The sequence below is a fragment of the Raphanus sativus genome, chromosome 4 (genome assembly GCF_000801105.2).
Source record: "Raphanus sativus cultivar WK10039 chromosome 4, ASM80110v3, whole genome shotgun sequence".
In the NCBI taxonomy this organism is placed as follows: Eukaryota; Viridiplantae; Streptophyta; class Magnoliopsida; order Brassicales; family Brassicaceae; genus Raphanus; species Raphanus sativus.
The window spans coordinates 49,095,392-49,111,676 of NC_079514.1; the positions used below are offsets into that span (position 1 = coordinate 49,095,392).

The following is a 16,285-nucleotide window of genomic DNA, read 5'->3' on the forward strand; positions in this document are numbered from 1 at the left end:
CGTTTTCACTTTGTTTCAAAATATCTTGAATTTATAAAACGTTTTATGTTTTTAAAACTTATAAAAACGTTTATTATCAATGATTTTAAAAATATTTATATTATGAAAATATTTTTCTAATTTTAAATTTTATTTTATTTATATATAAAGAATTCAAAATATTTATTATAAACATATGTATATTTTGTTTTTAATTAATTAATTTAAATATTATATTAAATATTTTTGTTTTTTAATAATTTACAAACATACAGATAATATTCGTCAGAATTTCGTCGAAAATTTCTCTAACAGAATTTCATCGATATTTATCCGTCGAAATTTCGTTATATAGTCCGAAAAAATTTCAACGAATTTTTTTTCTGATAAGATAGAACCCACGGTTTTTTTTGTCTGAAATTCGTCGAAACTAGATTATTCATTATTTTCGTGAATTTCCGATGAAATAATCTGTAGAAAAAAAAACTGTTTTCTTGTAGTTTCCGTGAAGAATACTATTAAGAAAACAATGAACTATATACGCTACCTCAAGAAAAACAATCTACAATTTGATAATTGTTATTTGTTACTATTTCTAAAAGTTGTCGTATCATAAATTAAGACTTTTCTAATACACTACAGATACGTAAACGTAATTCAAAAACACTGGTATTGTTGTTAGTTAAAAAAAACACTGGTACTGTTGTTGATTTTTTGAATAATTAATTTAAATCATGGAAATGAACATAATATAAAAAAATAAAGAGAAGACTCCCCATTTGTTAAATAAATCATAAAGCTCAAATCAAACACTGTATCTCTAAAAAAATTTAGAAATTATAATATAAGTAGGAAAAATATCGAATCCTAACATAGTTTCAAATGCTACATCAAAATGGGAGTGTTTTTGGTAAAAGAACTCACACGTAAGCTCTTTGATACTAGGGCATCCCTATATACTAAATCACAAGTCATCTAGCCAATCAAATTCTGCCACATCATTTCTCTTTACAAAATATTTAAAAAATCAATTACAAGATAATGATTGAAAAACATATCAACGGTTTCTTGAAACAACTAACTTCACATAATCCTCCTTTACCCACGATCTTTTATTTCTCATGTTCCTATATATATATATATATATCTAAAATTTGACAGAAACCACAAACAAAAACAAAACTATCAATCGTTTGAGAATAGCATAAAATGGTTACATTCTTTCTTCTTCAATCTCGATACTTTCACTCAAAACTGGGATAGAATGTCTTGATGAGTTTTTATTTTTCTGTGTAAATGGATCTCAGCAACCTAAAATTTGCAGTTTGGCTATCTTATTTCTCTGTACAGTTTCGTTGGCTTAGAAGAATCACCAGATTACTGCATTGGAATCTGTTTAGGGCTAAGAAATAAGGTTTGAGAAAGATTGGATATGGTAGATCCGAAGTGTTGGATATTAGACCAGTGCAAAGAAACTCAGCATAGGAAAAAGGAGAAAGAAAAGGGGAGGAAGAAAGAAAGCAAACGCAAACATGATACAATATGTGGAACTGATTTTGATAAAAGGTAAAAGCAATTATATTAATTCAACACTTGATCTGTTTTTTTTTTTAATTCTACGGTCAATACTTTGATACTCAATGAGAAATTTTGGTTTATGTACTGCTGTAGGGCGTAGGAACTTCAAGTATTGAAAAGAAGCAAAAATTCTGCCACGGAAATGGTGATCAAATTCTAGACAAAATTAAATGGACACACGTTTGATGTTTTAGTAAAGTAGTATATGAGTTCTTCATTTATGCATGCCATATATATTTTAAAGGTATAATAGCATACACTAATTAAGCTGTACTGCTACTGATATTATCTCTTGATTTGCTTTCATACAATAGTGTCTCTTTGTTACATGTAGTTTTGGATTTTTTTTTTTTTGCTAAAGGTAATTTTGGATATAACTGAAATTTGGTCTTTTGTAACAAGATTTTTTTTCCCATGCATAGCATGGGGTCAATACTAGTAAGAATATAAGTGTTAAGCATCTGATTGTATATCCTAAAATCCAAGGCCAGAGCATTTTCACTTGATTGTAAATTTTCTTAAGATAAGCTTAAGGCTAAACTTCAAAGGTACAATTTTGGCAAAAGGGCTTAACACAATGATATTTTTTTTTAATTGTTTTGGGCCTCAAGTCTCCCGTCAAAGACATTAGTTAGTGTCAGGTTTTGCGAATCTTTGTTAAACTAACAAAGACAAGGAAAAAACACCATGTCTGTAAGATTTACAACCATATACCATCTAACAAGAAAAACATAGGTTAAACAAAAACGGGTAATTTATGAGAACATATACCTAACAAGATCTATGAATCACTCCTAAACACTAATGCTTAGAGGGTTGATGAATATTTCTGGCATATCAAATGTACAATAACTAAACCAATTACGAATCGGTTCTTATCCCCTGCTTCTTTTCTTTGGTTGTTGATTGTCTTTGCCTGATTCTCTACCTCGTTTTCTTGTAGCTACAGCAGTCACTTCCTCTGCTTCTTTTTTCGATTGTTTTCGTTTTGATGAACTCTTATTACCATTGTTCTCTGCCCCAGCCTTCTTTTTACCCGTGCTGTTACTCCTCAGCTCCCTTGGTTTTGCTTTACTGTTCTTGACGTTTCCATCACTCTTCTTCTGATCTTTACTTGTTGTTTCTTTTCCTTTCTGTGGAGAGTTACTTTTGATTCTCTTCAAGAACTCAGCAACACTCTTCTTCTTCTCTGATGCTCTCTTCTTCTCTATCTTAGGAGTCTCTTCCTTCTCATCAGCATCATCTTCTGATGAATCTGTTTGTTTCTTGTTATTGTTTTTGGCTCTTCCCATTTTGGTATCCTTGGCAACAACTTCCACACCTTTGCTCGTTATCCTCGAGCTTCTTGTAGTAGTTCTAGTCACATCCTTCACCTCTGAAACTTTCTTCTCATCTTTTTGTTTAAAGCTTGAAGAAGAAGGTAACGTTTTCTCCGAAACAGAGCTCTTCTTCTTACACGCAACAAGAGGTGGAGCAGAAGATTTCTGTTTAGAGATTAAAGATCCACCCTCTGATTTGATGACGCGATGACTCGATATTCCAGTAGTTTTCTTCATCTCGTTGGAGACGAGGGTTCTTAGCTCGTGTGCAGCCACGGACTCTGCGGAAGATGTAGGAAAGAAAACAATGGCGTTTGTGAAGAGAAGCTTGAGGTCTCTGTAAAAAGAAAGACTTGAAGAAACATATGATCCTTTCTCCATCTTCTTCTCTATTGTTTTGATGTCCATATGCTGCCTTATCACTCTCTTGTAATCGTTAGTCTCCTGCGAGATGATAAAGTAAGACACAAAAACGTTCTTAAGTAATGGGCTTCACTAAGGGCCCAGTTAAAGTCCAAAAACTGTCGGCTTAAAGGGCTGCTTGAAGGTCAATAGGTTTCTTAAGTAATAGGCTTCTCTACGGGCCCAATTAATGTCCAAACACTTTTAGGCTTAAAGGGCTGCTTGAAAGGCAATAAGTTGACCATATCCTAAAACACACGACAAAGCCATGCTTCAACGGGAAGCTGCCATGTGTCTTATACAGATACATTTTATTTTAGAATGAAATCATCTTCTGAAAATATTTTCGTACGAAAATAGTATTCTATTAATAGAATGCAATTTACTGCGAGAGAATTTTGAGAATAATTGCTGTCAGTCTTAAAAGGATAAATAATTAAATACTATCATTTATATAAATTACTTTTAAATTTAAACCATGGAGATTGGCAAATAAATAGCATGGAGAAAATTTGATCGCGTAACGTAAGAAAATAAGGTAAAAAAATGTACGTAATTAAGAAAATCAAGGAAAATAAGGTAATAGCTTACCTGGCTCTTAAGCAGGGTTTCGAACACGGATCCGCGCGGATGAGACCGAATCAGTTTAACGATCTCCATCATCAACGGCTGTGATTGATTCCCGTCCGGTTTAATATTACCGCCGCTTCCACCGTAGATATTGCCTTTCCTCTTCCGATTAACAGTGGACGTTCCCGACTCGCCCAACTCGCCAGAGTGACTCATTCCCGATCTTCTACTAACCGTTCCTTCTTCCTCCTCCTCCACAGCCGCCGCCGCCGTATGATCGGGATGTGGATTACTCGAATTCTCGACCGTTTTATCACCGACTAATCGCTCGTGATCGGCGGAGGCCGTGGAGTTGGACTCGTTCATCGACGGCAGCGATCTAACTGTCTTGGAGTCGTCTTCCAGATCTGGCTTACCGTCTCCGTCTTTCTCCTCCTCCTCTAGTTTCTTAACTTTTAACTGAAGCGACCTAATCAAAACATTTCAAAATTTTAATTTAAAATATTTTAAAAATTAAAAAAAAAACTCAGATCCAGCGGCGGAGATATAGAGATTCCACCGTACAGTATCGACTCGTCGCATCGCTGAACATCTCGCCGGAGCTCCGCCACGCGAAGACTCCGTAACTGCTCGAGCCAAGGGATTTCGCCGTCTATATCCTCCGCCACAGCTCCGTTGTTTCCTCGTCCGTCGTCGTCGTCGTCGACGGAATCTTGGAACCGACGCTTGAGATCTTGATACTTGAGCCTGCAACTCGGAGCGGAGGCGTTGAGAGAGCTCCGGGAAACAACCTCCTTAGCGACGGAGTCCCAATCTTTGGAACCGTGGCGTTTAACGGCGCATGTTAACAGAAGCTCCTCCCACGTTCCCCATACGTGACTGATCTGGTTGAGATTACCGTTACCGTCTCCGTTACGATTTTTATCAGAACCACTGGAACTATGTATATTGGTAGTATAGTCGTCGTTCATGCCGTTCGATGTTGCTGCGTCTTCTTTCTTCACCATCCTCTCCGTTCTCTAGCGTAACAACACGGTCGCAGGTTTTATGGATTTTCTTTTTTAAAGAAAATTATATATCTAGCTCTGTTTTAGATTTTGAAACACTTTATATATAAAATCTTTTGAAAATGATGATTAATTTTTTCTCTCTTAAATATGAAATGACATAGACCTACTACGTACAAGATTTTCACATTTGCTTTACCCATTCTATGTATATATAACGGGCCGGTCGGGTGTGGTCGGGTCGGGTCGGGTCAGCTAACTTGATAGTTGCATTGCTTCGTGTGCAACCGTCTACGGAAGGGGAGGGAGGCGGAAGGTAGGTCTATTGACCGGAATATCCCTCGAGGGTTATTGAAAATGAAATATTCGTTTTCATCCATGTGTGACTTGGGCTTGGACGTAATATTTAAAGAGATATGGGCTTTAACAATATGTATTGGCCCTTCAATAGACTGAACCGGATACGGTTCTTTTCACAAACTGGTTTAGCTTAATTTTGAAAGGATTGGACCAACCGGACCGGATTTTTACATAACTGATATTAAAGATTTTTATAAAATAGGACCATAAATTTCAAACAAAACTAATATATACGGTACATGACTTTGATTACATGATTTAAAATATTTTAATTAAGCCCACCACTAAATAATTAAATGATTTAATTCACACACACACACAAAGATAAAGAGTACGACTCAACGACTCCTCTAGGCTCTAGCCCTCTTCTGTTTTTAGTGTGCGACCTCGTACTCTACTCATTGACTTAAGACTAATAAAAACAAATCCATGGATGGAAGCTTGAGAGCCAATAGGTTAACTTGTTTGTCAATGATGTGGAGCAATAATTCAGTGTATTGCAATCCGAGAAAGACCGTTTATTCAATTGTTGGCATTATTTCATTTTCAGAAGACAATTCCAAATTAAGAAAAGCGAATCATCGTTATGAAAAATGTGCTTAAAGATACCCATCAAATGGAAGAGAAGGCTGGTTATCTTGGCCAACACGTCAGGTTTATTAACTCAGCGGCTCAAGCTCATGAATTTATCGAGCCAGTCCATGTTTACACTCTTTGGTCTCTCAAGTGGCAGTCCAAGAGCTCGGTCCCATATCAGCTGAAACCAAAAATAAAGCCAGAAGATGAGATGGATGGATCTAATGCTCTGTACTAAATGTGGATTTAATGTATCACCTGTGAGCAGATTCCAAGACTCCTTGAGACGCCAAAAAGAACCGTGTAGTATCTATATTTGACACACACACACACACAAAAATGTCATTATATTCAGGTAAAAGAATGTCCGAGCCAAGTCACACTTAAATGAGATTACAATTCCTACTTTGCTTCTGTTAGACCATAATAGTTGAGAAGCACTCCGCTGTGAGCATCAACGTTAGGCCAAGGGTTCTTGACCTGATTCATAAAACCATAGAGAATGAGAAATCTGGTATCATTATTATGAAGTAATTAATGATGGAAATATAGGTACCTTTCCTAGCTCGGTTAGAATAGGAGGCACAACTTCATAAAGCTTAGAAACCTATTGAGTTGGTAAATGATATGTGTAAATACTAGAAATTCAAGACCATGGTCGAAAAAGTAAAATTTGAAAAGGAGTTACCAGCTGAAAAAGAGGGTCATCAGGTAGATGCTTCAAGGCGAATTCTCTTTGGCACACATATCTTGGATCCGTCTTACGCAAAACACCATGGCCATATCCTGGAACTACCTGCAAAGACAAATGTTTGGTTATAAATCCTTGCAAAACCTTCAAAAACAAACAAGCCATTCTCTCATCCATTACTCATACAATATAATTGGCATGTCATGACTAGCAAGCAATACATATGGTCTGTTATTATTCACTAAGATCATATCAGCTATAGTTTCAAAAGGCAAAGCAGATCATTTTTTTGTACCTTGCCACTGTTTAACGTTTTCCAGACATAATCTTTCAGGTGTTCCTTTGATATATTTTCCCCGCATTCCGCCACAACTGATTTGATCCATAGCAAAACTTCCTGGAACAAACAGAGTAAAGATTCAATTCTCAGTTGTATCAACTCTAACTATCAGTTGTAGAATAATAATATCAGAAGTTTACCAGCTTGTAAGAGTCACTTCTTGGAACTATATATCTGCTATATATATTTGTAGATTTGAACAATATTAAGGAGATAGATAAGCTAGGAGTACCTGATTAGCCAAACCATGGAGTGGTCCAGCTAAACCATTTAACGCAGCTGCAAATGAAAGATATGGATCTGAGAGGGCACTCCCAACCTAAATGCGTAAATATTATCAGCCAAAAAGAACTGTCAGAAATGTCTAAAAATATTTCGAAACATTTCACTTCAGCATGTATCAAGAACAAGACCAAGTAGCAAGAAGTACATACCAAGTGACCAGCGTGAGCACTAACATTTCCACCTTCATGATCACTAAGACAAAAAAACAGTTTAAAAGAAAAAGAATCCTTGATCATGATGCTATAATTTTTTTTGTAAAAGGTTGGTAAAATAATGGAGAATCATAACATACTAGAACCAACCAACACCAACCTGTGAATGGTGATATAAAGCCTCATGAGCTCTTTCATCTGAGGACTATCAAATCCCAGCATGTGTGAAAAATTAGCACCATAATCCAAAGAATCATCTAATGGAATGATGCTACCATCCTTAAACATCCTGCAATATAAATTAGAATGTAAATTTAAGAAAATTAACAAGGAAGAAAACAATCCAAGAAATTAGAAAGTCCAGAAGCTAAACACATGGGAAAAGGCATGCAAAATCTAACCTCCGGTAAACATACGAAGCTACAACAGGAACACGAGCAATCAGGTTGAGGGCATCCTCAAAGGTTGGCTCCCAATACCTGCATGGAAAAGAGCAGTTGTTATGATACCAGCTGCTATAAGACAGTCAAGAAAAAAAAAGACTATAAATTGATCATGTTTATACTTTGACTTATGAACAACACCCTCCTCATATGCCTTCTGAAATTCACTTTCAACCTGGAACAACAATTTAACAAGATAAGATGTTAGTTTCTCTAATAGGCTAAGCTAGTTGAGAACAGAGCCATCTACCTGGAGGGCCATAACGCCGCTAGCAAATTGAGTCATTGGATGAGCACTCAAAGGCAAAGCATTGATAGCTTTGTAAACATAATCTGCAGTATATACTATTAAGTATAAGCTAGAGTTGTCACGCTTTCAACAACCATAACATTTCATATAACAAAGTTATAAACATCTGAACTAAGGTTACAAAACAGACAGAGGAGAGGTGAACAGAAAACCTGGCACTGTGGCACGATGAGCCAACTCCTTAGACAATGCATTAACTTGCTCTTTGCTTGGCACCTAAATAAAAAGAGGGAAAACTATACTTTAGGATAATATATTGAAAGGAACTGTATAGTATGTTACATTTTTTGTGTAAAAATGCTAAGATAATCCGACCTTTCCAGTTAAAAGAAGCCAAAGAAGACCCTCAGGCAAGGGCTCTTCTCCAGACTGAGCTGCAGGCAACACTTTCTGGCATTCAGGAATCGACATGCCTCTAAAACGTATCCCCTGAAAGAAAGATCAGAGCAAGTGTTACACAAATACATTTAAAAATCCCTCTTTTTTAAAAAACAAAAAAATCTATGAACAGAAGATCATATGTTATATAATCTAATATCCTATGAACAAAAGTATATATATATACATACCTCTTCTGCATCAAGCAGTGAGGTTTCCCAGAGTAAACCAGTCATCCCTCTCATTCCACCGAGTACCTTTCAAAAATGTTGCATATAGTAGAGTGAATAATATATATGAGTTGAGAATGCCTTCTAGATTCCTTTAGAATACATACCATATCAACAGTGATGTTCCCCACTGGGACAGTTCCATGTTGTGATTTTAGTTTCTTCAAACGGTCCTGAAATAGGAAGTTGTGAATGAAAAAGACAGCAAATTAAAATAGAGTTGTGAAATGAAAAAGACAGCAAACAAAAAAAGAAAAGAAAAGAGCTTCACTTGATGCAGACTGCCCTAACTTAGAAATAAATATACAAGTTGAATCAGAGACAAGGAAGAACCTGTTGTTCTGGAATGATCTCTTGCAGCTGAGACTTCAGGTCCTGCATTGTCATTTTTTTAAAACCAACATCAACACATAATATTAGAAAAAGAAAACAGCCAAATAAAAAAAGGCTTTTCACTTCTTTTTCATCTCAAAATGAAATATTAACACGTAAAAAGACCTAAATTACCAATTCGGAAGCGCCTTGCGTCTGAAGCCATCTAACGGAGTTGCTTAGTGAAGATTGCTTCACCTGCTTATATTAGATCCGATCATCATTCGATTCTCGTAATAACAAAAAAAACGTTAAATAAAAACACAAACAAGGAAACCTATAATCTACTCACCACTCGAGATCGAAGCCTTGAAATGGCCGATACGCCACGAAGAAACACCATTCTTCAAAACTCACACCTGATCACCACATTTTTCTCAAACAAGACTGATCCGTTAGGGTTTCAAGCCATCGCGACACTAAACAAGACTGATTGGTTATGAGATCTTTAGATACTAAACAAAACAAAATAGAAATTCTCCGAGATAGTGGGATGTAAAAGGGAAGAGAGAAAGCGTTTAGAGATCTTAATACCGGAGATTTCACGTTCAGCGAACAATCGAGAGATGATGAAAATTTTGCAACCTGAGGAACAAGTGTTTCTGTGACCAATTAGGTACTACAAAATACAACAGAACCAAACCAACACCGGGTTCTTACTACTAAACCGGAATAATAAACTAATTGAATAGCAAAACCGATCCGGTTATATTTGGTTCAGGTCGGTTAGTTATGGGATTATGCATCATCCAATTCCGTGACTCCAAGATTCGAAGCAGCCGCTACTATTCTAACGCCTAAAATAAAGGTAGCAGTTTGGTGATATCTAGGCCTAATAGTATAGCTCATGAGTCATGATTATAGTGTCATCCCAAACATGAACTGAATATATTATTGACTGAGAGATAAGAACAACATAATATCCAAAATTTTATAGTTATCGTGGACCTTGACCTTTTTTGTTGTTTGTAACTTTATTCCAATAATCATCTCTCTTTCAAACAAAACAATTTCTTAGCAAAAAAAAAATTAAAGAAGAACAAGAAGAAGCAAAAAACATCATTCTCGCGTTCTATATTTAAAAACTTGCGCAAAGCTAAGTCAATCACAAATAGATCAAAAGAATTAAATACAAGCATGCTTGAGTATAACGTGTTACACAAATTACATGGGAGTTTTTACATGATCAAGTGACCAAATCTCAAACATACTCTTGGCAAAATCAGTCTAACATGTTAAACTCTTTGCTATTTCTTAGCAAAGTCAGCCTACCAAGTTAAATAAAAGCTCAAACATTTGTATATACCTCTACCCATATGATGATAGTCTCAATCTCGTGCATCATGATGGTCAATGCTTCAAGTCACGACTTGTTACATCCCAAATCGAACAAATAATTTCAATCATCATAACTAATAGAAATCACAATATTAGTATAACCTAACCATTGCCAAAAAGAGAATAAAATAAAATTATAACCTAACCTCTAGAGTTTAGGGGAAGGTGTGTCTGAGTTTATTTATTGCTGCTGAAGATCAAACCATCGACTTGAGAATATGTTGTCGTCTTCATCAAGATCAATAAAACCATCTAAATCAAAGTAAGTGTTTGTGTTTGAATCTGAGCCCCATTCTTCCTTCACCACATGGCTCCCTATAATCATGTTAACATGCTCCGCCGTTTGCTCTTGGCCTGATTCTTGAGGTGGAGGCGGTGGCGCAGGAATATTTATTCTCGTCGTCTCTTTCTTACTACTGGTCTTGGTGATATTCGGTTTTCCGGTCAGACTTTGGACGAGTGTACGGAAGTTCTTGACATCAGTGTTAATAATCTCCGGCGCAAAGATATGGATGATACGGATCTTAGGCTTGATCTTGGTAACTATTTGGGAGTTCTTGTTCATGGGAACCAAAGTTTTTGAATAATCTCCATTAAAGCTTTGATGAGGAAGATGATGATCAAGATTGTGCTCAGTCTTCATTGAGTTTCTCACCATTCAGACAAAAGAAATGATTTGGATTTTGTTTGGATTAGATTTGAGGTTTCTTATATTGTTGCTTAAGATATGATATGCAAATGTTTTGGATTATCTGCGCCTGTAATATATACACAAAAAAAGGTTGTGGATATGACGATAACTAAAATAAAATATCATTGTTGGTTGGTCAAAAAACATATATTAACTACAAGCTTAATATGAAATTACTTCTTATCAAAAAATGTATATGAAAATACTAAGAAGTTTAGGAAGAAATAGTTAATGGACCTCCATTACACACATAGCAACAACTTGATTTTAATAAACTGTAAGAGCATGATTATTGGTAGGACAAAATTTTTAGTTCCTTAACTTATTTTATTATTATTTCTATGTTAAGAGACAAAATTAAGGACAATTCCAAAAGTTTAGATTATTGGTAGGACTACAACTCATTCTTTATCTCATCCAACTTCTTTTGTCACTAACATAACATGGAGAAACTTATTGTCATTTAGAACATTAAAGACTCCCTCAAGTGCTGACATTAGGAGCAGGAGTCGACAATGGTTGTCCATACGAGTATCTCCACTGACCACAAGCCTCACACTTCTCCAGCTTCACCCTGTTTTCAAGCGTGCAGAACTTGCAAGACCAGACTTTGTGCTTCATCTCCTTTTCCTTTTCCTTTGGATTTGCTGCAGTGCATAGCTCGCATATTGGAGCCAACTACTGCTCCAAGAAAACAAGACATAAAACAAATTTAACCGATTAGATAGCATGAAGTCTCAATTCGAAAAACAATCTCAAGACTTACTGGATTCAATAAGGTACATTCTGCACACTCCCACATTGCAGCTTCTTCTCTGCCTTGGTTTGCAGTGGATGGTGAAGTTTCTGATGATTTCATGAGACCAGATATCGGTTCATCTCTGGACGAAGACGAAGGACCCTGATCGCCTTGGCTGCAACTTCTTTTACTACATCTACTTTCGAAAGAAGCTTCCTCTGTTAAATCAGTGACATGTGATCCCCACTAATGACTGGAAGATGAATAGGAAGCATTTGAGCAGCTGCTGCTTCTTTTTACTGACCTTGCATTCAAGCTTGTACAAGTAGATTTCCCGCACGCACTCTTTTCTCTGCTGCTCTGCTGCTTTAGCCGCTGTAGCGCGAAGAGAAGAGAGGGGAGGCTGGCCACCCTAATAGCTGCTGCATTAATAAACCATAAAATCCCAAATACAATATATACTCCTTTCTAGCACTAAGTCATCTCAAAAGCAACACCGCTAGTGATTTGAGCCTAAAAGGATGAACTTTACACAGTTTTTCCTAGCTAGAACAATTCAACCAATAAATTGAATCATTGAGTCAATTCGAGATCAAACCCTTGAATGATCTAAGAGAAATGTGGAAGCTTTACTTTTCATTCATCACTTATCCAAATCAAAATACACGAACCTGAGGCTTGATTTTCTCGCGTCTCCTCCGCATTGCGCTCTTCGTCTCCACCACGGGCTTCGCCGGATTCTGCTCCGCCGTGTTCTGCCTGGAGGCTGGAGTGGTTGGGAGAGTAGGGTTTAGAGGGTTTGTGACTGGATTGCTCTACGCCGTCTTCGTCCTCAAGCAGCGATGGTTTCGTTGGGTCTCTCTCTCCCTCTCTCTCTCTCCTTTCTTCTTAACCCAATCGCATTCTGCCAGGTAGCACTAAGGACCATCTCAAAAATTTCTTAATTAAAAGACGTCCTTATGTTTATTACCATTTTCTTTTATTTTTAATTTCTAAATAAACTAAGGACTCTATAAGAAGTCCCGATAATAATGCCCTAAGTTTCCCAAAGAATGATCTCTTTCTTTGACGCCATCAGATTTAAATACTCATCACCTTTCTAGCTGTTATAGAAACACATCAGGTAGATGGTGAGAACCCTGTTGGAGTTCGAATCTCTCAATCTATTGAGCATTTAATATAAGAATCCATACTAATATCTCACGGATCCCAATACAAAATAAAATAAATGAATAATTCAAATGTTTAGATATTCTGTCAAAAGTGTTTTAAAATATTTCATTTGAGATATTTTTGATGTGTATCTAAACATTTGAAATATTCATTTACATTATTTTGTGTTGAGATATGTGAGATACCGAGAACTAATCGATAATGGTGCTCTTATAAGTATCTGTTGTTCAAAAAAAGGTGAGAACTCCCTTGGGGTGCATCAAGCCTTCAGCCCTTTCTGTCTCCTCGTGCAAGATTTTTTGTTTCATTTTATTCCAATTACACTCATTATTCGAGCCTGGAAGGTCAAAGAAACACAAAACGGCCGATAATCATACGGAGAGGCCACACAATTTCATCAGCCAAGTTAGTAAAATATTATTATATTCATATCAGTCGAGTTTTTTTGTTCACTTGTATTAAACAAGTTAAAGATCAAATTTATTTTTATTCCTACAATATAAGATAGTTAAAAAAAACAACTAGAATAGAACGTTATTTGACATTAGTGTTTGACACCAAGTTTAATAAATGGACTTTCTATTATAAAGGGTCTGACACCACGTTCGTGGTAAGATTTTCTTTTAAAAAACAGGTTTAATAAATAGATTTAAATTCTCAAAGTTTTTTTTTTAAATAAACATGTCAAACAATGATGTGTCACAAAATTTTAATGATATTTTTGTAATTTTTTTTTTGTTATAGCTGTAGACAAAAGCATTTTGAACATAAAACTCTATGGGGGTGGTAATTTCTACAACATGTGATTTATTATAGTAATAGAAAATTATGTAAATTCAGCAAAAATCTCTAAACTGTTGAAGATAATAACAAATTTAGATAATGATTATCCACTTAAAAGATAATGCTTATCCTTTTACTTTGTCTTTTTCTTCTTATGTCGGTAAAAAGACCGACTTACTACCCTATATAAAGGGGACTTCACTTTCAATTGTAACATAAGTGCAATCATATTATCAAAGTCAAACTCAAATACTCTCTCTTTTTTACGTTGCTCACCACCAACAAAACAATATATATAATTATATATAAACTTTTATTTCACCTTTTATTCATAACACGTTATCAGCACGACGAGCTCTCTTATACCAACCGTTCTTAGACCAAGCAAGCGAGGTGATGTTTAAATTTATGTCTTTAAATATATTTAATTTATTTAAATTTTTATTTATTATTCCGGAATGAGAGGCTAGGCCTTCTCCGTTTATTTTCCGGGATGATAGGCGTTGCCTTTTCCGGCTGATCGTTAAGATAGGCTAAGCCTTCACGATCAGAGAAACACGTGGTAGGTTTTATCTCCGTGAATAAAAGGTCAAAAATGGAAGGCTAAGCCTCCTCGGACCTTGATTAAAAGAAAAGGTTAATAACACGTGGTTTATTTATGTTATTTAAATTTCTGCAATTTAAGTTTACGCAATTTAATTTTTGCATTTATTTTATGCTTTTAATTTCTGCATTTAAATTATGCATTTATCCTCGTCTATATTTATATTATTCTATGATACAGTAATCATGTCGAATTTGACAAAGCTCGAAATTAATGCCCTGGATATTACGGGAAATAACTATATGACCTGGGCAGTAGGTGCAAGAATGCACCTAAGAGGTAGCGGGCTTTTGGAAACCATCGATAATACTAAAACGGTGTCGGATGAGAAAAAGGCTAAAGCCATGATATTTTTACGACACCACATACATGATGGTTTAAAAGATGAATATATTACGAAAGAGGATCCTGGGGACCTCTGGCAATCTCTTAAAGAGAGGTTTGATCACCAGAAGTATGTGATCTTACCAAAAGCCAAACACGAGTGGATCCATCTCCGGTTCCAGGACTACAAAAGTGTAAGTGAGTTTAATTCCGCTATGTTCGGAATTACTTCAAGGATGATGTTATGTGGAGAGAAAATAAGCGATTATGATATGATCGAGAAAACTCTCTCCACGTTCCATCCTGAAAATGTAGTCCTGCAGCAACAGTACCGGGTGAATGGATTTAAGCGTTATTCGGAGTTGATGCAAATCCTCCTTGTAGCGGAGCAAAATAATCAACTCGTGTTGTTAAACCATCAAGCTCGTCCCACTGGATCTGCTCCATTCCCCGAAGTGAATGTTGCATCATCCAGTTATGATAATTGGAGAGGACGAGGACGTGGACGTGGTCGAGGTCGAAATCATGGTCGTGGGAGAGGACGAGGAAGAAGATTCCGTCCGTATGATGAAAGAACTAAAAGGACTCCCAAGAGAATGAAAGGGGCCGGGATGATAAAAGGCAAACAGAAAAGGTTTGCTACAGATGTGGCATGAAAGGTCATTGGGTACGTACTTGTCGTACGCCAAGACACTTAGCCGATCTATATAGAGAATCCCAATTGGGAAAAGAGAAAAGTGGGGGTGAAACGAATTTCATCTCTGATGAACCCGGGCCATCCTTTCATGATGATACTCATCTCGACGTATCAGATTTTCTGGTTGAGCCAGAAAATATCGATGTGTGATATAAGATCGATGTGATATAAGTCTATTGTATTATAGTATCGTTATCTTTTGTTGTAAGATATATGTTATGTTTCTTGTTTCATGTTCAATAATATATGTTTTATAAATATTTTAAATTCAGAAAGAATGCCAGACTTTGAGACTTTGGATGGAGATATGTGCTTGGCAGATAGTGCGTCAACGCACACAATAATTAAAGATAGAAAATATTTCTCCAGTCTCAAAATGAAAGATTACGCTGGAAGCGTAAGTACAATATCTGGTAATGCAAAGATTATTATGGGCTCTGGTAGAGCGAAATTTTCAATGCCAGGGGGAACAATATTTGAGATAAGTGATGCATTGTATTCCCCCGAGTCTCATAGAAACTTATTAAGTTTTAAGGATATCCGAAAGAATGGATATCATATTGAGACTATGAGTAAAGATGGCATTGAGTTTCTTTGCATTAAGTCCGAGAGGAAACATATATTGGAAGAGTTAAGAATGTTATCCTCTGGACTATATTGTACAAAAATAAACATGACTGAGTCCTATGCCGTGGTAAACATGAAGTTTACTGATACATTTAAAATCTGGCATGAGAGGCTAGGACATCCTGGTTCAGTCATGATGAGAAAGATAGTGCAAAACTCGAATGGCCATCCGTTGAAACACGGAAAAGTTTTGCAAACGGGCGAGTTTACATGTAAAGCATGTTCTCAAGGAAAGTTTATAACTCGGCCATCACCAGCAAAAGTAGGCAATGAATCACCAATGTTTTTAGAAAGAATACATGGTGATATATGTGGGC

At 36.1% G+C, this 16,285-nt stretch overlaps 4 protein-coding genes across 6 annotated transcripts; 1 reads left to right on the forward strand and 3 right to left on the reverse strand.

The window, feature by feature from the left end:
• Positions 1-2,251: 2,251 nt before the first annotated feature.
• Positions 2,252-5,013, reverse strand: LOC108832325 (uncharacterized). Its single transcript, XM_018605817.2, has 3 exons — positions 4,413-5,013; positions 3,870-4,317; positions 2,252-3,320 (listed from the first exon to the last, which is right to left on the reverse strand). The coding sequence occupies exons 1-3, from the start codon at positions 4,853-4,855 to the stop codon at positions 2,433-2,435; spliced, it is 1,779 nt and encodes a 592-aa protein (XP_018461319.1). The 5' UTR covers positions 4,856-5,013; the 3' UTR covers positions 2,252-2,432.
• Positions 5,014-5,838: 825 nt separating this feature from the next.
• Positions 5,839-9,580, reverse strand: LOC108832326 (citrate synthase 5, mitochondrial). Of its 2 annotated transcripts, none has more exons than XM_018605820.2 (20): positions 9,527-9,580; positions 9,285-9,421; positions 9,128-9,190; positions 8,954-8,995; positions 8,728-8,793; positions 8,582-8,647; positions 8,328-8,441; positions 8,165-8,228; positions 7,953-8,035; positions 7,825-7,877; positions 7,661-7,738; positions 7,420-7,548; positions 7,257-7,299; positions 7,055-7,141; positions 6,778-6,879; positions 6,480-6,587; positions 6,348-6,398; positions 6,198-6,271; positions 6,050-6,101; positions 5,839-5,972 (listed from the first exon to the last, which is right to left on the reverse strand). In XM_018605820.2, the coding sequence occupies exons 2-20, from the start codon at positions 9,333-9,335 to the stop codon at positions 5,880-5,882; spliced, it is 1,419 nt and encodes a 472-aa protein (XP_018461322.1). In that variant the 5' UTR covers positions 9,336-9,421; positions 9,527-9,580; the 3' UTR covers positions 5,839-5,879. The 2 variants fall into 2 exon arrangements, with proteins under 2 accessions (XP_018461322.1, XP_018461321.1); XM_018605819.2 differs by having other exon boundaries at positions 9,285-9,351; positions 9,527-9,577.
• LOC108832327 (VQ motif-containing protein 18) lies at positions 9,336-11,072 on the reverse strand. Of its 2 annotated transcripts, XR_008944796.1 has the most exons (3): positions 10,477-11,072; positions 9,527-9,577; positions 9,336-9,351 (listed from the first exon to the last, which is right to left on the reverse strand). XR_008944796.1 is itself a non-coding variant. In XM_018605822.2 (2 exons), the coding sequence occupies exon 1, from the start codon at positions 10,986-10,988 to the stop codon at positions 10,512-10,514; it is 477 nt and encodes a 158-aa protein (XP_018461324.1). In that variant the 5' UTR covers positions 10,989-11,072; the 3' UTR covers positions 9,442-9,577; positions 10,477-10,511. The 2 variants fall into 2 exon arrangements, 1 of the variants encoding a protein (XP_018461324.1); XM_018605822.2 differs by lacking the exon at positions 9,336-9,351 and having other exon boundaries at positions 9,442-9,577.
• A 2,882-nt stretch (positions 11,073-13,954) lies between these two features.
• LOC130511781 (uncharacterized) lies at positions 13,955-16,278 on the forward strand. Its single transcript, XM_057009388.1, has 2 exons — positions 13,955-14,109; positions 14,501-16,278. The coding sequence occupies exon 2, from the start codon at positions 14,506-14,508 to the stop codon at positions 15,298-15,300; it is 795 nt and encodes a 264-aa protein (XP_056865368.1). The 5' UTR covers positions 13,955-14,109; positions 14,501-14,505; the 3' UTR covers positions 15,301-16,278.
• Positions 16,279-16,285: the final 7 nt, after the last annotated feature.

Excerpts from the sequence above, each read along its gene's own strand:
- LOC108832325 (XM_018605817.2), bottom strand. The coding sequence starts at position 4,855 with ATGGTGAAGAAAGAAGACGCAGCAACATCGAACGGCATGAACGACGAC. Across the intron at positions 4,318-4,412 it reads CGATGCGACGAGTCGATACT|GTCGCTTCAGTTAAAAGTTA; the intron begins GTACGGTGGAAT and ends TGTTTTGATTAG. Across the intron at positions 3,321-3,869 it reads AAACCCTGCTTAAGAGCCAG|GAGACTAACGATTACAAGAG; the intron begins GTAAGCTATTAC and ends ATCATCTCGCAG.
- LOC108832326 (XM_018605820.2), bottom strand. The coding sequence starts at position 9,335 with ATGGTGTTTCTTCGTGGCGTATCGGCCATTTCAAGGCTTCGATCTCGA. Across the intron at positions 6,880-7,054 it reads TCCATGGTTTGGCTAATCAG|GAAGTTTTGCTATGGATCAA; the intron begins GTACTCCTAGCT and ends TGTTTGTTCCAG. Across the intron at positions 6,399-6,479 it reads ATGACCCTCTTTTTCAGCTG|GTTTCTAAGCTTTATGAAGT; the intron begins GTAACTCCTTTT and ends CCAACTCAATAG.
- LOC108832327 (XM_018605822.2), bottom strand. The coding sequence starts at position 10,988 with ATGGTGAGAAACTCAATGAAGACTGAGCACAATCTTGATCATCATCTT.
- LOC130511781 (XM_057009388.1), top strand. The coding sequence starts at position 14,506 with ATGTCGAATTTGACAAAGCTCGAAATTAATGCCCTGGATATTACGGGA.